The 21,381-nt window shown below is 39.8% G+C and overlaps 2 protein-coding genes across 2 annotated transcripts in view; one reads left to right on the top strand and one right to left on the bottom strand.

Moving 5' to 3' along the window:
* Nucleotides 1-3,441: 3,441 nt before the first annotated feature.
* Nucleotides 3,442-20,394, bottom strand: CCDC59 (coiled-coil domain containing 59). Its single transcript, XM_074941962.1, has 4 exons — nucleotides 19,946-20,394; nucleotides 17,773-17,995; nucleotides 7,468-7,567; nucleotides 3,442-4,815 (listed from the first exon to the last, which is right to left on the bottom strand). Exons 1-4 carry the CDS (start codon nucleotides 20,274-20,276, stop codon nucleotides 4,654-4,656), a joined length of 816 nt encoding a protein of 271 aa, XP_074798063.1. The 5' UTR covers nucleotides 20,277-20,394; the 3' UTR covers nucleotides 3,442-4,653.
* The window catches only part of METTL25 (methyltransferase like 25), a 99,178-nt gene continuing 98,008 nt past the window's right edge, over nucleotides 20,212-21,381 (top strand). The window contains exon 1 of the mRNA XM_074941961.1: nucleotides 20,212-20,539. Within this exon, the coding sequence (XP_074798062.1) occupies nucleotides 20,275-20,539 (265 nt within the window). The 5' untranslated portion in view covers nucleotides 20,212-20,274. The remainder of the gene's footprint in view (nucleotides 20,540-21,381) is intronic.

The raw sequence follows: 21,381 nt of genomic DNA, 5'->3' as shown, positions 1-21,381 counted from the left end.
AGGTCAACAGAGCTCATGGGGCTTGCGCTGTGGCACTAAAAATAGCTGTGCAGACATTGCAGCTTGGGTTGGAGCCTAGTGCTTCAGAGTCCGAGCAGCAACTTCATGGCACTGTCTACACAGCTACTTTTTTTTTGGCACCGCAGTGGGAGCCTGAGTCTGTCAAACCGGGATTGGAGTCTCGCGGCCACTGGCTGTGCAGACATACCCCATGTGGTTGGAAAGACTTTGGCCGACTAGAGCCCCCTAAGACTGATGGGTGGCCCCACTTAAGCTTTTAGCATGTATGTAGGAACTTTTTTATGTTTTCTCTGTAATGGTTTTACATTAAGAATAAAGGTGCTTGCTTAGGGAAACAAAGACCTGTGTGCTAACTTGTAACTTGGCAATATACTGTTCCTAGCCCTCAGAGAGAAAGCAAAGCACTGGCCTTCAGGCAGACTGGGGATACTACAGTGTAAAGGAGTTACACAGTCACAGTGCAGGGAGTTGTGCAGCCTTAAAACCTCCCCATAAAAAGGAAGACAGACAAGGGTCCCTGGCCAAAGACAGGTGATGGTAGGACATCTGCCTGGGAAGGGCACTCCTGGAGCAGACCACCGCAGGGGGAAATACAGGTGCAGTTACCCTGAAACTGTAAGACACCCAGCTACAGGAAGCACCACTTAAAGTCCATTTTCATCATTAAGCAAGAATTAAACAACAAAAATGGTGGAGAAACAAGAGAGGGAAAACAGCGAAAGGAAAGTAAGAAGGCTGGGGCTTGCTGAAACAAAATTGTGAGGGACACAGTGCCACACAGCTGATCTGTACTCTGAATGGGGAGAAAAGAAGCCTGAAAGTACTATGATACAATCATCCCCCAATTCTAGTTCTTTAACATTAACACAGAAGAGACCAGGCAAGCTGCAAAAAGCCTGCAGGAACATTCAGCTGGAAGGAAAGCAATTCATGTTCTGGCCCACTAGCCAGCATTCAAGACTCCTCAGTGGTAGGAAGGAATAGGATGACATTCTTAATAAACCCATCCCAAAAACATTTAGTAGTCAGGAATACTAATTGATGAATGAAGGGCTAATGATTTATAGTTTATGGGCCCATTATACAATGAATCATACAGGAAAAAACTTGAATTAAAAATCTTGAAAAGAAAATTAATAAGTGACTGAAGGCAGAATTCTGAATCTTTAAATGAGAATAGGAGTCTGCCAGAAATGTTTAGTAGAGTAAAATAGAGTAGAGACAAATGTTTTACAGGGACAGCTTATATCCCACTATCTGAAGTGGTGATAGAATCCATAACCCCTGAGAATTTCCTAATGAATGAATCAAAGGTTTGGGGCTTGTGAAATTTCTCCTATATGTTTTGATGACTAACATGATGACAATTATCTGTTCAAGTTATACCTGTGGGTTTGGGAAAAACAATCCAAACAAGCCCCTCCAAACATTAACTAGACACAAATCTGTCAGGAAAATGTCTGCCACCTATTTAATCATGTGCAACAGCATTATTATAATTATGTTAGTACTTCATTCATATACATTCATAATTGTATGGAATGGTGTATAGTTTACTGTATGCTCATAAGCCCCCTTTCTTCAATTTCATCCACACTAATTTAAATTAAGCGTAAAAGTTTGTTTGATGGAATACAGATGGAAAAGCAACCAGGATACTTAAATTAATTTCATGTGAATAAGTTACATCATATTCATTTTTTAAATGAAAAAAACACTCATGAGTTAATTAACCATATGCAAGAAAAAAAATTGAAGGGCAGAAAAAGTAGATGTGGGAAGTGTAGAGAACACCAAGCATAAATTCAAAGCCCACTGTACTTTCAGAAGTAAAAGGAACTGAAATGTAGTTGAAGGTACTCCTCATTTATATCTTCAACTCTGCACAAGAGGAAAGGGTGGAAACAGGAGAGTACCTCCAGATGGAGGCTGCTCTCTAGAACCCTGGTCTGGTGCATTTATCCCAACAATGGCGATCCATACAGACCGTGCTTGAGAAAGGTGAAGTGCTAAAAATCATACCCCAGAAACTGTATGAATCTGTTTTGCAGCCACCAAAACCAACTTGAAGCAAAAATGCTGAAAGGCACTTCTCAATAAAGACCATTTTCCTGCCACAGTGCAGCTTTCTATGAGCAAAGAGTTTGAGAGACTAAAGTTGGAAAATTTCAGCATGGAAGGTTAAAGTAACTGAAAATAAGGGGGTAGGATAGAAATACTGTTAAAATTAGTGATGGTGAGTGTGATGTGCTGACTCTATAATAAAGATGACTATTCAGATATACAAGAGCCTTTACTTTCTCTCCTGCAGGTAATGCATTCATCTGCTAAAAAAGATTCTTAGGAGAAAAGCTCACACTTTGTTGCCAAATTCTGTAGTATACTGCTTGAATGAGATTACAGCAACGATGCAGAACCAAGAGGGCAAGTTGTGTGAAGAGGCAGTAGCAGGCAAATCCTTACGGCTCTGAGAAATGAGAACAAACTGTCTATCCCCAATTCTAAACTACTTCACTCTGGAGGGAGCTTAAAGTCAACCAATCAGATTTTATAGTTTGTTTTCTACATGAGTACTTCAAATAAAAACAAAGACAACAAGAGGATTTTTTTATTTCAGAAGACACTAAACATCTCATAACAATACATTGTTAATAGCATAAATATTTCTCTAGAATTTTGATCTGCAGATCTGATGGTTCTTCTTATGGCGTATGGCCTGAAGAAGTCTTTCCATCACATTCAATTCCTCCTTATATGGAATGGTATCAATGAGAAATTCCAAGTTCCCTCACTGCTAATTATGTATATGGATGTGCAGAAGGGGACCCCCTAGAGAGTCTACAGCTTAGTTATTTTTGCAGCCTTTCCTTTGACAACTGATCAAATTTGACGATTCATCCAAGTGTCTGGATGAACAGACCCTCCTCCCCTTTGTGTCTGAATAATCTTTATCAGATGTAGAGACTGTTCCAACATTATTTATTGGCTGTCAAAGCAGGGAGAGAGAATTTTGACAGAACTGAATTTCCACATGAAAATCTAAGAGGGTAGTTTCCTTTCAGTAATACTCTCAAAGCACCCTATCCCCTAAAAAAAAAAAAAAAAAAAAAAAAATCTAACTTATAAAGCAATACTATGAGATCAAAGAAATAACTTCATACCTTTTTAAACAAATGTGGTTTACACCACAAAATATATTGCAAATTAAACTATGAGATGAATTTTTTTCAACTTGATATGAATTAATGCCTCACAGTGCTCAAAGTGGACCCATTACACCTCAAATGCACCTTTTTGTTCAAACTTCAAAACATGGCATTTTAATATATAGAGGAATAAGTTAAAAGTTTCATAAATATTTACCACTTTTGTAATAAACCTTTGTGAAGTGAGGTTCTTCATTTTTGTATTGCACCACATTATACTGACCATACTATGCTTGTTGCTATTTAAAATTACAACCTTAAAAATGATTTTTTGAATGCTATGGAAGATGGAAACATGGGAACATACTGTTCTGAAAAAAATTTTAACTGCTGCCATGGCTGCAGGCAAGTGTACAAAAATTAACATTTTTATAGCTACATCCAGAGCTAAATATCATAAGCATTAGTAAACATCACCATCGCCCAACTTAAAAATAAGCCCATAATATTTACAAGCTTTGCCTGAATGTTTTCAAGAGAGGAAAAAATTCTCAGTAGAAGGAACCATTACTATTAGATTTAAAGTGATAGCACGGAAAAATGTTAAACAGATGTAAATGGAGTTCAAATGTATTTATGGAAGATCCGTTTCAAGAAGAAGAGCCATAAACAAGATATGCAAAGATATTTAGCTAACATGTGGAATGACCAAAACACATTATCTGTGCAACTGAAAAAACCTAGATGAGAGCATACTAATCTCTGGAAAATCTTATCCTAATAGGGGCAAGGGAAGTGTTCTAATGCAGTAATGCAAATGAGACTGTCTTCACTTCTCAAGCAGTAGTCAAAATGTCTTACTTCCATTGATGAGGTCAAAGATTTATTTATTTAAAAATCCACTGGTATCTTAGAATTGGCCACAGAATTAAACATAATTAATACAATACCTAGCTCTTACACAGCATGTTTCCATCAGCAGATCCCAAACTGCTTGGCAAGTTCATTAGACATCACGTTCACGTAGTTTACCATCCTGTTTCTCCCTATTCAACAGACATGATTTCAGCAGCCAACAACACAAGAACTGCTAGAGCTGAAAACAAATGCTTTATGCCATCTGAAAAGCAGCATGGAATCCCAGCTCTCAAAAACGTAAAAAGTCTCAAACTAGCAATTTGGGATATTGGCTGGTAAAAATCAAGTATAGAACTGAAGAATAAAGCAAGGTGCTAATTAGAACATTTACTGTAAAGGTTCAATATCCCACAATCTGCTTGAGCTAAAAATATTATTTTCAGACCAGTACAAATGTTTTCAGGACCAATGACTTTCTCCAGCACAATCCTGGACCAATAATCAGAACAAACAAAAATAGTTGCCATATATTCTCATAAAAAAAATAATCACCTACAATAAAAAGTCCCAGTCAATACATGTATTTAGTAGATTGATTTAATTCACTGAAAAGAGAAGATAATCTGGTCTATGTTTTTTGTTGTATTTTCTGAAGGAGAAATTCTATTTGTAAATTTAGATTTGGCTGTCCTTTTTTGGTCCTTTTACTTAATATTTTATAAGTTTCCATTTTCTTTTGCTTGTAGAGCCTTTGAGCTTCTTCTCTTTCTCGTTTCCTTTTCTCTGCTGCCTGAAATAAAAGCAGCAAAAATGTAACTGACATGAGAACATCAGAATCAGTACAAACCCCGAGACGTGATTTTTAAATAATTCACGCGTCCTCGTGAAAATATTGCAAGTTGGGTACCATACTGGTTTTATGGCCACCACCACTTTTAAAAGAAATTTGAGAACTGAAGAAGAGTCAGATATTATTGTAACAGAAACAAATGTTACATTCGCCTAAAGCATTGGAATGAAGACTGCGTTGGCAACTTCACATCTGTGGCACAATGGTACTCTCTACCATAAAGCTAAAGCTCTTTTGTCTTTCACACAGACCTTTCTAAAGGGCTGGCTGAGGCTGTAGAATGAAATCCCACAGGAACGAAGGCAAATCACAAACCTCACCACCTTCTGTTCCAAGGGCAAGACACATTTTTTTTCACCTGCTTTCTATAACAAATACACTGCAACATACATATTAAAAAAACACACTGAAACAAGAAATAAAAGCCTCCCCACTACAACAAGACACTGTACTGCACACGCTTCTCCCATTGGGGAGAGAATGAGAAAAAAAACTGAAAGGCACACTCATACTACAGTGACGAGCATGGTATAAAACTCTTTATATGATATTATTCAGCATTTAGGGCCAGTTTAGGTGCTACTATCAATATTTTGTTTTACATTGAATAAATTACTAAAGCAAATTATATTTTTAATGAGCATGCTAACTAGTTTGATACACTGAAGTCATGTCCGATCAAAATACGAGAAGCTGCCACTAATCAGACTAAAGGCTTGCTTCAGTTTATTTGGATGGCTGCTCTGATGGGATTTTATTCTTTGAAATGCAACACTGTAAAGGCCACAAAGACAGATGTCTTAGCAGCAGTGTGCATGTCAAGAGATGCTAGTTTATAAAATGCATATTATATTCTTTTCATTGCATAAATAGGCTTCAGAGTGTTTTGTAGAAATTAAACACACATGAAAAACAATTTTATGCAACAGAAATATTTCATAATTCAGCAGGAATAGTGCTTTATGTTGTATGAAAATATGAAGTGAGTTAAATGTAAATAACACAAACAAACATTTCTAAATAGGAATCCCAAAGCAGCTGAAAAATCTAAATAATGGCAAATACTAAGTCCCTTTCAAATACACAAAGTGTCCATAAATGAGTATTTTATTAATGAACATTACTGAAAAAATACTAAAATGTGTGGCACTGAACAAAAACAAACATCAAACACTCCTAATCAATTGCATTTCATGCAGACCAGACAAAGAACCATCAGAGAAAAGTTACTTTAGATCAATGCTGACATTGGGCTTGAAACAAATTATTCTGGAGCAGGAAGAATGACCCTGTCCATGTGGAATATGCAGGATGGCTTGTGTCTACAGGTATACATTTTGGAGGCTCTTCTTGCTGACACGACTACAAGAAAACACGTTTCTATGGAAAGGAAATAAACCTGACTTGTGGTATGGACAGATATGCTGTCTTAAGAAACATTAATATCATTGTGTGATCTATTAGAAACTTGATGTGTCAAGATTTATAACACTGTTTAGCACTTAGGTGCAAACAGCAACGATGGAAGGTCTTACACCATCTTGTAAAAAACCTGGTTTTCTGGGGTCATTTTTCCTTGGCATCTTTAGGAGTATTTTGCATGTTCTGAATAAGTGGAACACCTGAGAAAAGTTAAGAGTCCTCTCTTTGGAGGAGCATCCCCTCTCTTTAGAGCCTACTGCAGAGTTTAACTACCCTTAGAGTTAGAAAGTTCTTCCTAATACCTAACCTAAATTCCCCTTACTGCAGACAAAGCCCTTTCCTTCTTGTTCTACCTGAACATGGAGAATAATTGATCCCAGTCCTCTTTATGACAGCCCTTAATGGATTTGAAGACTTATCAGATCCCCCTTCAGTCCTCTTTTCTCAAGACTAAACATGCCCAGTTTTTTTGTTTTTGACCTTTCCTCATAGGTCAGGTTTTCTAATCCTTTTATCATTTTTGTTGCTCTCCTCTGGGACTCTCTCCTGTTTATTCACATCTTTCCTGAAGTGTGGCAACCAGAATTGGACACGGTACTCAAGCTGAAACCTCACCAGTGCAGTATACAGTGTGACAATTAATTCCCAAGTTTTCCATATGATAATCCTGTTAATACACTCCAGAATGATATTAGCCCCCTTTTTCCTTTTTTTTTTGGTGCAACTGCATTACACTGTTATCTCATTATGAACATTTGCAGTTTCCAGAGTGAGTGATATCTCAGTTAGCATCACAAATGGATGGCATGGGGGAGATGTCACAACTTATTTTTCCCCAGTCAAAAAATCAAGTCCAAGAAGTCCAAGCAGGGCAGCCAAACCTCACTGAAGGGAAGCCAGATCAAAGAGCACAGGGGCCATCAACTCCTGTGAAGTTTGAGCTTAGCCAGATAAGCACATAGTATATTAAAACCCACAGAGAGAACAAAACTCAGGAAAACCAGTGCAGTGCACAACAAGAGAGCATGAACAATCATATTTTAACACTTGTACATTTGTGAGTGGTGTTTAACCTGATTTCGGAGACAAAGAATATCATTTACCTCCCCCCTCCAATTTAACCTCTGGACACAATCCTGCCCCAAATATCTCAATTTAAGATTTGTTCACCTCTTTCTTCTTAGCGCGTTCAGCCTTTATTTTCTCATATTCTTCTTTTGCTTTTTGATTTGAAGTTTTCTTTTTAAACTTCTTTTGAGTCGTATCTGACCTATAATGGACAAGTGTACATGTAATTAGCTCATGGGTCTTTAGATTACCACAATCATAACTGTAGCACAAAGCAGGATTGATTTAGTATAGACTATTTAGGAATTAAGTGGCTCTAAGAAGAAACCATGAATCTTTACATTAAAAAAAACAACAAAAAACAAACAAAATACCCTCTTTTTTCACAACAAAAAAGGCATTTGTCTCTTCATTCTTGTGTCTGCTGGGACTGCAATGTGTTCTTGATTACACAAATACTAGAAATCTCACCAAATTTCTATACCAAAAGCACGCTTAGTCCTGCCATGAGTGCAGGGGACAGGACCAGATGATCTCTCGAGGTCCCTTCCAGTCACAGGATTCTATGATGCTTACCTGATCCAAACCTTATGTGGCTTATCTATTTATCACAATCATGACGGGAATCCAATAAATGAAGTTTCTCAGTAAATTCTTAATATACCAGCGACTGAACTACATGGAGCTGTATGCACAAAGAGGAACGGCAGGGAGTTGTTCCAAGTAGTACAGTGCCTCTTGTGCCCTGTGCATATGGCCCACAGAACTGAGGGGTTGCATTAGGGATATTTCTGCTCCCCACATCACCACCCTCTTCAGACTGCACGAATTCCATGTAGTAATCTGGCAGGAGGCAATGCAGCTTAGCAGGGGTAGATGTTTCCTGCCACCACACTCCTCCTCTCTTGTGGGATTTTTCTTTGTAATAGAGTTATCAACCTTCATGATTTTGTTCAGACTCCCAATTTTTACATTATTTAAATAGCATGATAGGTAAATAAGGACTCAAGCCATTCGCAACATTTAAACCGGTTCCCTTTGAAAATAGGTAATACTTCTGAATGAAAATACTTCTGTCAGACAAACTAACAGGTGGATAAATTCCTTGATGCTCTATAGTTTAGATTTCAGAGATGACAGCTAATCAGTGCCATCTAGCAAACATGATATAGGCTCAGTCAGAAAAAAAAGGAAAGTCCAGATACTGTCTTAGAACTCATGCTGCCATTCAAAAGTATCACATTTATTTTCTGCAAGTCATCAGTTTATTTTCAGCTCCATCATGTGGCAAGACTGTGTACTAACACCTAAAATTGAGAGCACACCATTTTCAAAGTATGCTACTATTTTAAATAGTAATGCAGCATACAAAGACAAATGCCAAAAATAAATAGAATAGAAACACCACAGACAAGATTCTACTTGATATCCCCTATACCTTAATACAGAACGTGGTAAAGTGGCAAATAATCCCAAACTATATTAACTAGGATTCAAACTATTAAAAAAAATAAATCGCAATTAATCGCAAGATTTAAAAAAAGTCACAATCACAGTTTTAATCGCACTGTTAAACAATAATAGAATACCTATGTAAATTATAAATATTTTTGGATTTTTTTCTACATTTTCAAATATATTGATTTCACTTACAACACAGAATACATAGTGTATAGTGTTCATTTTATATTATTTTTATTACAAATATTTGCATTGTAACGATAAAAATAAATAGTATTTCTCAAATCACTTCATACAAGTACTGTAGTGTAATCTCTATCTGGAAAGTGCAACGTACAAATGTAGAATTATCTTTTTTTTTTTTTAAACATAATTGCACTCAAAAGCAAAACAATGTAAAACTTTAGAGCCTACAAGTCCACTCAGTCCTACTTCTTGTTCAGCCAGTCGCTAAGACAAAACAAGTCTGTTTACATTTATGGGAGATAATGCTGCCTGCTTCTTATTTATAAATGTCATGTGCCTGTTCTCACTTTCAGGTAACATATTTGAAAATGTAGAAAAATATCCAAAAATATTTATAATAAACAATAATAGAATACAATTTCAATTTAACAGTGTGATTAATCACAACTATTTCTTTTAATCTAGTTAATTTGTTTTGCATTAATTGCTTGCATTAGCTGCGATTGACATCCCTAATATTAACTGTCATGCATCAAATTCACGTAGCACATGTAATACAGCAGCAGTCATACACTCAATAAGAGCAAGAATTTCTGGAGACTCAATTTCAAGCAACTGTAACACATTAAGACAAAGTGACTGAAAACTATACTTGTACAACCATATTAATTAGTACAATAATTTCACTGTTGCACTATAATGTATTAAGTGTTTTTAAAGATAAAGTGATAGATTTATATACTTAAAAACAAATAAGATGCAACAAGATTTGTAATTAGCTCTGGCCAAAGTTCCAATGACAGTAAAATCCTCAGAAGTGAACATTATCACTAGAACACCTCAGTGAAATTATCTCTTCAATATATGAACTACTAAGAACAAAATTTTAAGTCTCAGCATTCCACATGAGAATTATGATTCACGACAAGGGGATAGTTGGAAAGACATCAGTGATATAATCCATCACAGAGTATCATCATCTAGTACAGTGGTTCCCAAACTTGTTCCGCCGCTTGTGCAGGGAAAGCCCCTGGCAGGCCGGGCTGGTTTGTTTACCTGCCGCGTCTGCAGGTTCGGCCGATCGTGGCTCCCAGTGGCCGCAGTTCACTGCTCCAGGCCAATGGGAGCTGCTGGAACTAGCAGCCAGTACATCCTTTGGCCTGCGCCTCCCACTAATTGGGGCGCCTTGAATATGTGAACACCTTAAAACAGGGGTTCTCAAACTTGGGGTCGCAACTCCTTAGGGGGTTGCAAGGTTATTATGTGGGGGTCACAAGTTGTCAACCTCCATCCCCAATCCCTGCTTTGCCTCCAGCACTTATAATAGTGTTAAATATAAAAAAATATGTTTTTAATTTGTAAGCGGAAATCACACTCAGAGGCTTGTTTTATGAAAGGATAACCAATACAAAAGTTTGAGAACCACTGCCTTAAAATGATATACTCAAGTGAAGAGATGTAGACAAATGTGATAAAATAACAGCCTTTGGAGGCTGCATACAGGAACAATATGGTGTCCAAGCTGCAACTGACAACGATGAAAAAGGAAAGTGAAGAGTCAAAGGTTATAATGGCCAAAATTAAATAGTATGTAAGAACCATGGTCTAAAGAATGAAGTAGGTGACTTATCCAATGGATGCTTCTGATTATATGTAGTGAGTAGAAACCTACTATACAGCTAGCCTAAGTAAATAATTGAAAGATAACACAATTTTTTTCAAATTGTTATTATGGGCTGCCTACAAATGTTCTAAATTTAATCTCTATTGCTTAGCTGGGATTGGAAACACTTTCAGCACAAAATACTGAAATTTACTTTCTGTGAACATTTATACAAATAAATTGGATCACCTGAATGGCTGCAGACACAGAAAGGCTTAAGAAAATTTAAACATTTGAATTAAGCTGTGTAAGTGTGTGTAAAGTATCTTCTGTTTTCACAGTTCTAGAATTGAATCATGGACACTGTGAGTGATGAATTGATTGACAAGATGAAAGATGATAACTTCTGTATTGTAAGAAGAACAGTTAATCTGAATATTGAGCTGTAGTTAAAAGGTGCTGGGTCAAAATTAAGTTTATTTGAAAGTAAGGTGACAGGACTCAGGTGCAGTTGGTTCAGGCATGTTGAGTAAGTGGATTATGGAAACTTATGTAGAGTGAGGAAGCACAATGAGATGATATGGAAAAAGGCCCAGGCAGGACCCCATTTACAACATATTTTGCCTCAAACTGCTCTACTAATAGTCCCCTATTTTTTTATTTATATAAAAAAATATTGTACTCATCATGGAAGTGCAGACACATTTGGAGGATAAAACATATGTAATGTGTATTTTTAAACAGCTGTCAAGACTTTAGAAAAGAAACAAGGAATACCTTATCCAATTTAAGATGTAAGCAAAAAGCTGTTTAAAAGTTAGTGGAATCTTTTCATTGACTTCAACAGGAATCAGATCAGGGCCACTGTGACAAGCAGCACAAAATCTAAAACAGATTTGCTTTGCAGTCCAAAAGAAAGACACTAACAATCTTCAGAAGCACATTATCCCCCCATCATCCGAGGGCACTGGCTGATAACATCACCACCTAGTAAATTACCTGTAGCACAACAAAGGGGGTGTTTCCAAAAAACATTTTCCCCCTATTAGATTTAGAAACCAATCAACTTACCTTTAAAGGGAAAAAAAAATAAGGATTTTTAAATAATAATTTTAACATTAAACACAGTATTAAAAACCAGTTGTTCATTTTTCCAAATAAAAGTTCAAAGCTATTTATTCCATAGAGACTATCACTTTCCTGTTAACATGAAAGTAGGAAAATTAGGACAGAAAAATGCCTTTTGCATTCACACTCAACATAAAATATAAACTGAAATTTAACTACCATTCTCTTCCAACCAGTGTAGTTTTAATTTAAATTCCTTTATTGCTACAGGATCTGTGCAGGTATCTCAGTTAGTAGGATTTGGGGACGAAATTAGTAAATTATTTGGCCCAGAATCATTATTTCATTCTTCCACTGAAGTCCCATGGAAAAATTCTCATTATTTCAGAGGGCTCAAGAAATGTTCCCACTCATTTTTCCATCATGTGCTGAATAAATTGTGTTATGTGCCTATGTGTGCCACCAGTAGAAACAAAAAAACCTAGATATAATATATATTTTAAAAAAGTTACATAGGGATAATTAGTCGAGCCAGGACAAGTTTGGCATTTTAGAACTCACTACTCAAAGAATTAAATTTAAGTGTAAGAGAAATAAAAATTATGAAATGCATAGACCAGTCAAAACACTAAAACAACACTTTGAAAGAATAAAATTACAGCGAATATGTGCATTGAAGGAAGTACCAAGAAGCAACAATAATAATACAAGTAGGTGTTGGGAGGTGAGTTTGAAAGAGACTGTGTGTGTTGGCTGCTGGTGTAGGGCTAAATTTGATAATTGTACTATAATAACTGATGTAAACCTTGATTTCATTCTGCCAGCCACCTTTTTTGAATAACAGAAAGGAATGACTGTCTGAGACTGGCATCCTGTTTCCCATATGCATTACAATTAGGACCTGTTATAAAGTTTAGTTAGTAAAAGACAGGATTTTGTATTGTGTCTATGATAAATAGATTAGAGAAATGTTGAGGGCCTGAAGCCCCAATGTGAATTGTTTTAGTTATAAGATTTAGCAAGTCTTAATTTACAATGTAGACTGTTTGTGTGACTGAGGAATACATACATCAGGAAATGATCAGGACTTGTGTATGTGTTGTGTGACTGAAAAGCATATGCTAACTGTTGTATTTACAATAAACATGGCACTTTGCCTTATCCCTCTTATAAGATCCTATTGGTATTATTTTATTAGTGTAACATTAATTGGTGGAGAACTGCAGAAGGGGGAATACTGGCATTTGTCCCGGTTATTGTAAAACCAACCAGTGTGCACACGACCTGCTCTTAGGAGCGCGGCATTATTATTGATTAACCAAGCCTACTGACCTCTGGAAGGTAGAGGCTTCATAAAGAGCTCATAATATTCTAAGCTATGATTACAGAATCCAAGCCAGATTGTTCCCTGAAATATCAGGGGTAACAAGAGCCTAAGGGCCTGGCAACACGCTGAACGGTATCAGGGGTAGACGGATCAGAGAATCTAGGCTGTGTCACTCACTGAGCGATATCAGGGGTGATGTAGGAAACAAAATAAGCTTGTAAAAATGTTTAAGGAAAGGGACCAGGAGTGGGGGGGGGGCTAGTTGAGAAGCCCACCCTCCTTGCTAAATTGGAGGAACAAATGGAACAAAGCTTGTGCCCAAGGAAAGGGACAGTTCACCAAAAACCCCCAAAACCCTCCCACCAGGATCGGGCCCAGATAAAGAAAGTGAAAAACAGGCTACATGCCCTGAGGGCATGGTGGCAGAAGTAAGGAAAGGAGTAAGTGCAGACATGGGGAACTGAAACAATGGTGAAATCTAAGTTGTTTTTTTAGAAAATGAGCAAGTGATTTAACTAACTGCAGAAGCTGGAGGGAATTAAGCAGCTAAACTTTGTGAAAATGTTAAAAAGAAAAAACGTGTTAGAAGAAAAGAATTCTTGGTTTCTTTGCAGCCATTCTGAAGGAAAAATGAGCCCTTTTCCAAAGGAATGTCTGTAAATTAGCCAGGCAAAAATAAACTGATTAAAATCATTTGGACAATTTAGTCAAATTTGCTAAAAGAACATTAGGGGGTTCTATTGGAACTTAACTGCCACAAATGTATAAAGGGAATGTAAGATGTAAAAAACAGAGCAGTGTGGCAGGAATGTTAAGAAAAAGAAAATGTGTATGTATCTATCTGTGTGTGTAAATATGTAAAGTTCTAAGGACCAATTGGTTTTGTTTCCGTTTTAAATAATGCCACTAAAATCCACTTGACTCTAATTGAAAGTTGCAAAACTGACAGAACTTTTTGTTAGACACAGGTGATTAGTGTTGTGTGGCTTTGGGATTTGGCATTTAACCCTTAAGAGGTAAATCGATGCTTTACAAAATTTAAAATGTTAAGTTGTGGCTGCAGGAGGGCAGTTAAAATCAGGAGAACAGGAATAGATTCTGGATTCGTTTTTTGTATTTGTTTTTTTTTTTGTAACAAAATAGCAGATAAGAGCTGTAGTAAAAGAAATTAAAAAAGACAGTGCTCCTCTGAAGCAACAGCAGGGGTAAGGTGCACAAAACAAAAGAAGCAATGTTAGAAACACTGAACCTTAAGATGGCTCTGAGTAATCAAACTGTCACTTTGACAAAGGTACATGAAAACTCAGTAAGCACAAAAAGAAATAGTTACACCTTATGTAAAAATTGATATGGATAATGTTATAGAGGTTAAACTATGGAAGGAATGTACATTTTCCCCAGAACATGTGCAGTATACATTGTAAAAGAAATGCAGACATACCATGCTACTTAATTAAAATCCTATTAGGGCTCCAAAGGGAGCCTCACAATAGGTTGTGTTTTCTTTTTCAGGTCGCTGTATGTTTTGAAAGCAGGAGTTAAAAGTGAAGCGTAATCAAAACTCTGTTAAAAGTTAATTGTGTCCCTTTTAAGACAAAGTCTCTAAGCTGCTGATGGCTTTGGATCCAAAAGCAAGCAAGGAAGCAGTCTGTGTTAATGCAAATTACCTAACTGATAAAGAAAGCAGCACAAAGAACCTGCAGATAAAGGACATACCTGGTCAGCAAACAAATTGTCTAAATAAAAGGCATGGTATAACAAGATACCTTTAACAGATTTAATGTTAATAAGTACCCCTGCAACAATGTATATAGTGTGTATGATTTTTGGAAAAATCCTTTAAGGTCACATGGTAATGATGCTTCTCAGCTATTACCTGTAAATAAACTTAAAGCTTAACACAACAGGAAAAACATTATAAACTTGGTCTGCTGTATAAGAAGAGAAACTGAGGTACCGCACCTCGTGGATTTAATGATTAAACAGTGGGATAATTTCCCCATAACTCTTGAAAGGTAGAAGCCATTGAAACCTGGCCTCCCTATAGAAAAAACACAGGAAAGTATGGGTGTAATTCCTCTGTTTTGCCTGCAATCAGCAATGGTATTTGTGAAAGAAATATTTTAAGCAATAATCTGCCACCCCAAAAGGGGTAGAAACATGTTCTTTTTGTTTTTCAGAAAATCAGGAAAAGCTGATACGAGCTGAAAAGCAACCTGAAATCCATGAATCTACTGTCACAATAGAAATTGTGTTTTGTGTTCTATGTTTTGTCTTGTCAATGTTTGGGGTAATATCAGAACACACTAAGGTTTTAATACACTTCAAAAGAAAAAAAAAATCACTAATACTGCATCCATTCATACTAATAAATATGTTTCTAGCATAGAAAGGCCAGACATTTTAATTGAATAAATTGTTGTTAAAATCGCACACCAACAGGCTCTGGAAGCAAAAATATGGAAAGTTAGCCCACTCCCCATATTGCACATGGGATCCTTCTGGACCTCGAGTCAGTGGACTGGGGAGGGAGGGCGGGAAGCTATTGGACACCAGAGGTTGCACTGAGTGGGCTCCTCAAAAGTGGGTGTGCTTGTCCTTGCCTGTTGCTCCAGAGCACTGTAGTAAAGATATTTCACTAGAATCATGTATGTGAAATAAATTGAATAATGAGACCAAAGAACTGTATAATGGGCTATGTGTATGTGTTAATTCTTGGAAAAAAGTGTTTTGGGAAGATAAAAGTGTTAGCAACCCACCAGTAGACAAATGTAAATGTAATGCAAGTACTGTATTTACCAATAATCTGCTTACTGTAAGCACTGATTTAGCTAAGTTCTCTATCAATCTTGGCATTGAATGGCAGAAAGTTGCCAATCACCTGTTAAAAGGTAAAAAAGTAACACAGTTCCTAGAACAAACAAAAAGGCAATGTGGGAAACTAACATTCATATTATATATGCAAGACTGGAAACATGTTAAGAATTGCCACTGCAGAAAAACAGATAACAGCTTGCCATTGGTATAATGTTTTTATGGGCTAGTCACCCACCTGTAAAGGCATACTGTCAATTATGCTTCATCCACTGCTAATTGTACTGGTATTATCCTGCATCTGCTTAATTGGAATAATATGTATGTGTTGCTGGATAAAAAGATTGTTTGTTAAATTGCAACCACAAGCTCAAATTGCCTCTCAATATGTGGCTATGAGACAATTATATTAGATATGACCCACTCAAGAATTGTTCTTGAGGGGTCAAAAGGGGAAATACGTAGGGCTAAATTTGATAATTGTACTATAAGAATTGATGTAAACCTTGATTTCATTCTGCCAGCCACCTTTTTTGAACAACAGAAAGGAATGACTGTCTGAGACCGGCATCCTGTTTCCCATATACATTACAATTAGGACCTGTTATAAAGTTTAGTTAGTAAAAAGACAGGATTTTGTATTGTGTCTATGATAAATAAATAAGTAAATGTTGAGGGCCTGAAGCCCCATTGTGAATTGTTTTAGTTATAAGATTTAGCAAGGCTTAATTTACAATGTATTCTGTATACCTTTGAAGGTTTCTGTGACAGCGTGTTCGTGTGAATGAGGAATGCATGCATCAGGAAAAGATCAGGACTTGTGTGTGTGTTGTGTGACTGAAAAGCATATGCTAACTGTTCTATTTATAATAAACGTGGCATTCTGCCTTCTCTCTCTTAAAAGATCCCATTGGTATTATTTTATTAGTGTAACACTGGGGAAAGCTGTGGCGCTGTCCCTTTAAGACACTCACTGAAAGCTCTTCTGCTCTGTCCTGAGCCCTGTCTCCCCTCCCCGGCTCTGCAGAGATGGGGTACATGGGCAGTGGGAGGGGGGAGAGACAGACAGACTGTGTCACCTGGCTGCTGGGGAAATTTCAGAAACAGTGCACCATCTCTTTAAGAAAGGCACTCAGAGTTCGGGGGCTTGTCTACATTTACCGGGGGATTCACGCATGGTGATCAATGCATCAGTGGTCAATTTAGCGCTTAATCGACCGCAGATCACTTTCCCATCGACTCCTGTACTCCACCAGATCGAGAAGAGTAAGGGAAGTCAACAGAAGAGCGTCTCATGTCGACATCATGTAGTGGGACCTTGCGGTAAGTAGATCCAAGCTATGTTGATTTGAGTTATGCTATTCATGTAACTCAAATTGCGTAGCTTAGATCGACTTTTCCCTTTAGTGTAGTCAAGGCCTCAGACACTCACAATTCAGAGAGCAGCAGCTCCGAGTCCTCCTGAACCAGGTTGTCCCCTCTGCCCTGCTCTGCGGAGATGGGGTACAGTGGCGGGGGCAAGGGAACACCCTGACATCAGCTCCCTTCTGCACAGCCAGCAGAAGGGTCCTGGGAGCAGCTGCAGGATTGTGCAATGCAGGGGGAGGGGCACCTGAACACATGCTACTGGCTGTGCATGCTCTGCTATCAGGTAGGCGGCACTTAAATCTCTCCTCTGCGGCCGCCCAAGCACATAGCTTACAGGGAACACAAGATGCAAACCCTAATTATTGTCAGTTTTGCTTTCTGGTTCTGATAAAATAAGCACAAAGCTGTTGTTTGTAACAATTCAGAATAAGATTTAATGTTAAGAAAACATATCTATTCATTAGGATTTTATAATATCTATACCTTTACTTAAAGATAACAAACCAACCATAGGACCTAAGCTGTGGCATCAGGTGACTTAAGAATGAAGGGGAAAAATTGTTTTAAAAATGATACTTACTTTACTGTTGTGCTGCATTTTTGTTCTAACAAAACTACAGTTCTTTTAGATTTTGATTGTTTCTCAAGCATTTCCTCCTCTGCTAAATAGAGATGCTTCAAGTGCTCTGGGTAAGAATCTGTATATTGAACTTTCCATTGAGGACGTGCCTTTCCCTCCTTTTTTAGTAATTTCTTGTATTCCCATTGGATCTTTTGCTTTCTCCAAAATGCAAATCCTTGCCCTGAAGCCATTAGAAAGAGTGAGTTAGACACAAACTACCTAAGAAGGTAACTTAATAATAATACGCTTTTAGTCTGCTAGTGCATTTTTCACTCGTTTTTCCATCACATGAACCAGAACTAGCACCTTAACTGTTACTATAGACCAGGGGTTCTCAACCCCCCCCCCCCCCGAGTTCCCTCCCCACAACATGCTATAAAAACTCCATGGCCCACCTGTGCCATAACAACTGATTTTCTGCATATAAAAGCCAGGGCCGGTGTTGCAGGACAGTTGCCTGGGGCCTCATGCACAGGGACTCCCCCGAAGCTATATTGCTCAAGCTTTGGCTTCAGTCCCAGGTGGCGGGGCTCAGGGCCCTGGGCTTCAGCCCCATGTGGCAGGGCTTCAGCTTTCTATCCTGGGCCACAGCAAATCTAATGCTGGCCCTGCTTCGCGGCCCCCCAGGGGGCCCCGGACCGCTGGTTGAGAACCACTGCTATAGACAGGGCTCCACTGTTTTAAGTTGCGTCAAGAAAACTGAAAAAGGCTTCAAAACATGAAGGTGAAAACGGCTGATCCCTACATTAGCACTTAGGCTGCTAGCACTGTTGCAGCTGCACCACTGTAGGAAAGTAGTTACAAAACATGGTACTGTGGGTGTAGCCTTGCTGGTGATAATCACTTAAAAATACTTGGATGAATACACCAGACGATTCATAAGGTCTCCTTACTGCTTTTACAAATCCATTTCTGAACAGTGTTTACTTCTCATAATCTCTTGCTTTCAACCCTGCCTATGAGATCAAAGGGAATTCAAAGAAGCGTTGCTAAAAATAATCTTGGATGCCCAAGAAATATTTAAGTACAATTGGAACAAAACTGTCTCAGTTATAGAGGTACAATGCTTTAAAGTACTTTAAAAGAAAATATTATCTTATATCTTTCTTTCTTCATTTACCTGCTTTTTATAACTGTCCAGGGAAGAGCTCTCTCTCAAGCCTAGAAATATATGTCACCCTCAACACATACATGACTATTATTAGCATTCACTCAAGTCACTCAAAAAAAAATAAAATAAATAGTTGTTCCCCTTTGTATAGCCATTTATCAGTTAGAAGCATAAATGGGAGTCTTCTTTTCCATACAGAAGGATTAAACCCATTCTGGCACTTGGATAACTGCACACGTGGTTTCCATTCAAGCATTTAGCTGAATCATTCCTGCTCAACGGCCAAAATTTGAGAGTTGCTTGGCTCACCCTTCAGTATTTTCTCTAAAACACTTTATCACTGATGTGTCTCCTACTACGAATGAAGGAATTAAAATGCATTTGCAACACATGTATTTCTTTATGTCCAACGAACCACAGAGCTGGCCTGAACCCAAACCAAAGACAGCTTGGGAGCCCTTCTGCATTCTGGGACCTCAAGAGCCAACTAGTTACAACCCCAGCAACTCCACTTTGCAAGGCGGGCCCCGTTAGATCATGCCCAGCCTTATCTATTTACAGCTCTCGAGTTAGCTTAGACCCCGCTCCCTGACCAATGCTAAGGAGGGGAGAAGACCCAACTGAGCCAGAGTCCCGACACCATTCCACGGGGGAACCCTGCTTCCAGAAACCAGGCGGGGATGAGGCCTGGGGCACAGGAAGCACCTGCCAAGAGCCTCCCACTCCTCCCCATTATAACGGTCAGAAAAGCGCCAGGCTTAGCTGCAGCCCGTGAGCCCCGGGCAGCCCGGGGCTTATGACACTACGTGCACCGACGGCAACAGGCCCCGAGGGGCTGCGCGAGCTCTGGGCACAAGGGGCGGGGACGGCCGTTGGGGGGAAAGCGCGAGATCCCCCTATCCCCCGCGCGCTGCCCCTGAACGCTGGAGCCCGCGCGAGGCCTCGGCGGCGGCGCTCCCTCCTCCCCCCGCCACAGGAGCCGCGGGGCCCGAGCGGCGGCGGCTCTCTCTCCCCACTCACCCTCCCGAACATTCCCCAGAAAGCTCTGCTGTGGGTCCGGCCGCCACTGCCGCTTTCGGCGGGGACCCTGGGCCGCCGCGGTGTTTCTCTTCGGGGCAGCCCGGCGCCTCGTATTCCCTGCCGGTGCCATCAGCCTTTCCTCCGGTCCCTCACACTCGTCGTCGCGGTCTGGGCACGTCACCAAACAGCGCCCGCCTCCTAGCGGATAGATGGTGAACTCTGCTCGGTGTTCGATTCGCCAGCCTGACCACCTGAGGCAGGGCAAGCCCGAGCCGTCCGGCCGACAGACATCACAAATCGAGCACCGAGGAAACTTTCCTTCCTTCGGCATGTCGCGTTCCCTCGGCTCCCTCCCGCCCGAGCCGGCAGCGGAGACGGTGGCCTCCCGGCTGCGGGCCGTGGCGCAGTTTCTCAGGCGGGCGCTGCCGCTGTGCCAGGCCCACACGGTGGAGTTTTACACGCGGGGGCTGTGGGAGCAGCTGGTGGCTCTCTCCCCCGAGGCGGTGCTGGAGGTGTTGAGCGGGGCCGGGCTCCTGCGGCAGCAGCAGCGCCCCCTGGAGGAGGCCGCCGGCACCGGCAGGGCCGGGCTATGGGGTAAGTGCCAGAACCCCCATTCGGGGAGCGTTAGTGCCCTGCTGGTCCCAGGGTGGGCGCTGGGGTCACTCTCTGGCTGACTTTGCTCCTCGTGGCAGTGACCGTCAAGGCCTGGCAGCCGGCATAGTGTTGCCACCTGGGCACCCTGCTGGGTGTTTTTCTTCAAGCCCCAGATCCTGGAGTCAGGTGATTCCATAGATGCTCAGCTTCCCATTAAAAGAAATGCCTGTAGCCCTCCTGATTGCGAGAAAAGTTTGACCACGGGACTTGCAGGTACTAAAAGCTCAGACACCAGATGGCCAAGTTTAGAGGAACCCCACATTTATTGTTTAAAGGATCGTGATTTTTAAGCCAAGCTCATGATTTTTGATCGCTTGTGGTTGGCAGTGCCCCTTCCGCGGCATCAAAGGAGAGGCACTGCACAGCGTGAGGCTGCGGAATGGACATCCCACGCTGCGTTGTCAGGCTGCAGGGACATCACTGCCCCACCTGCCGCAGCAAGAGGGACAATCTCAATGAATTGTGAGATGGTTGGACAGTTTTTCAGTGCCATGTAATACTAGCGGGTTCAAAATTTCATTGCCCTTGCTATGCAACATCACAAATTGCCTCAAAAGCAGTAGGCACTTTCAGGAGTGCTGCTGTTTCAAAAGAAAGTAAATCAGGAAACTCCTGGAAATGCGATGGGACATGCAGTAACAGACTCTAGAGATAACATTTGTATTCATAAAGGAGACCTGTAGTGATAATGTACCAAGGGCCGCCTAGGCTGCTGAACAGGAATATAGCAGTACCTCTTTGTCCCCATCTTACTGGTGCAGCAGTTGATAAATAATAATACT

This window comes from Natator depressus, chromosome 1 (genome assembly GCF_965152275.1).
Source record: "Natator depressus isolate rNatDep1 chromosome 1, rNatDep2.hap1, whole genome shotgun sequence".
Classification (NCBI taxonomy): domain Eukaryota; kingdom Metazoa; phylum Chordata; order Testudines; family Cheloniidae; genus Natator; species Natator depressus.
This window is presented reverse-complemented; position numbering and strand designations above follow the sequence as displayed.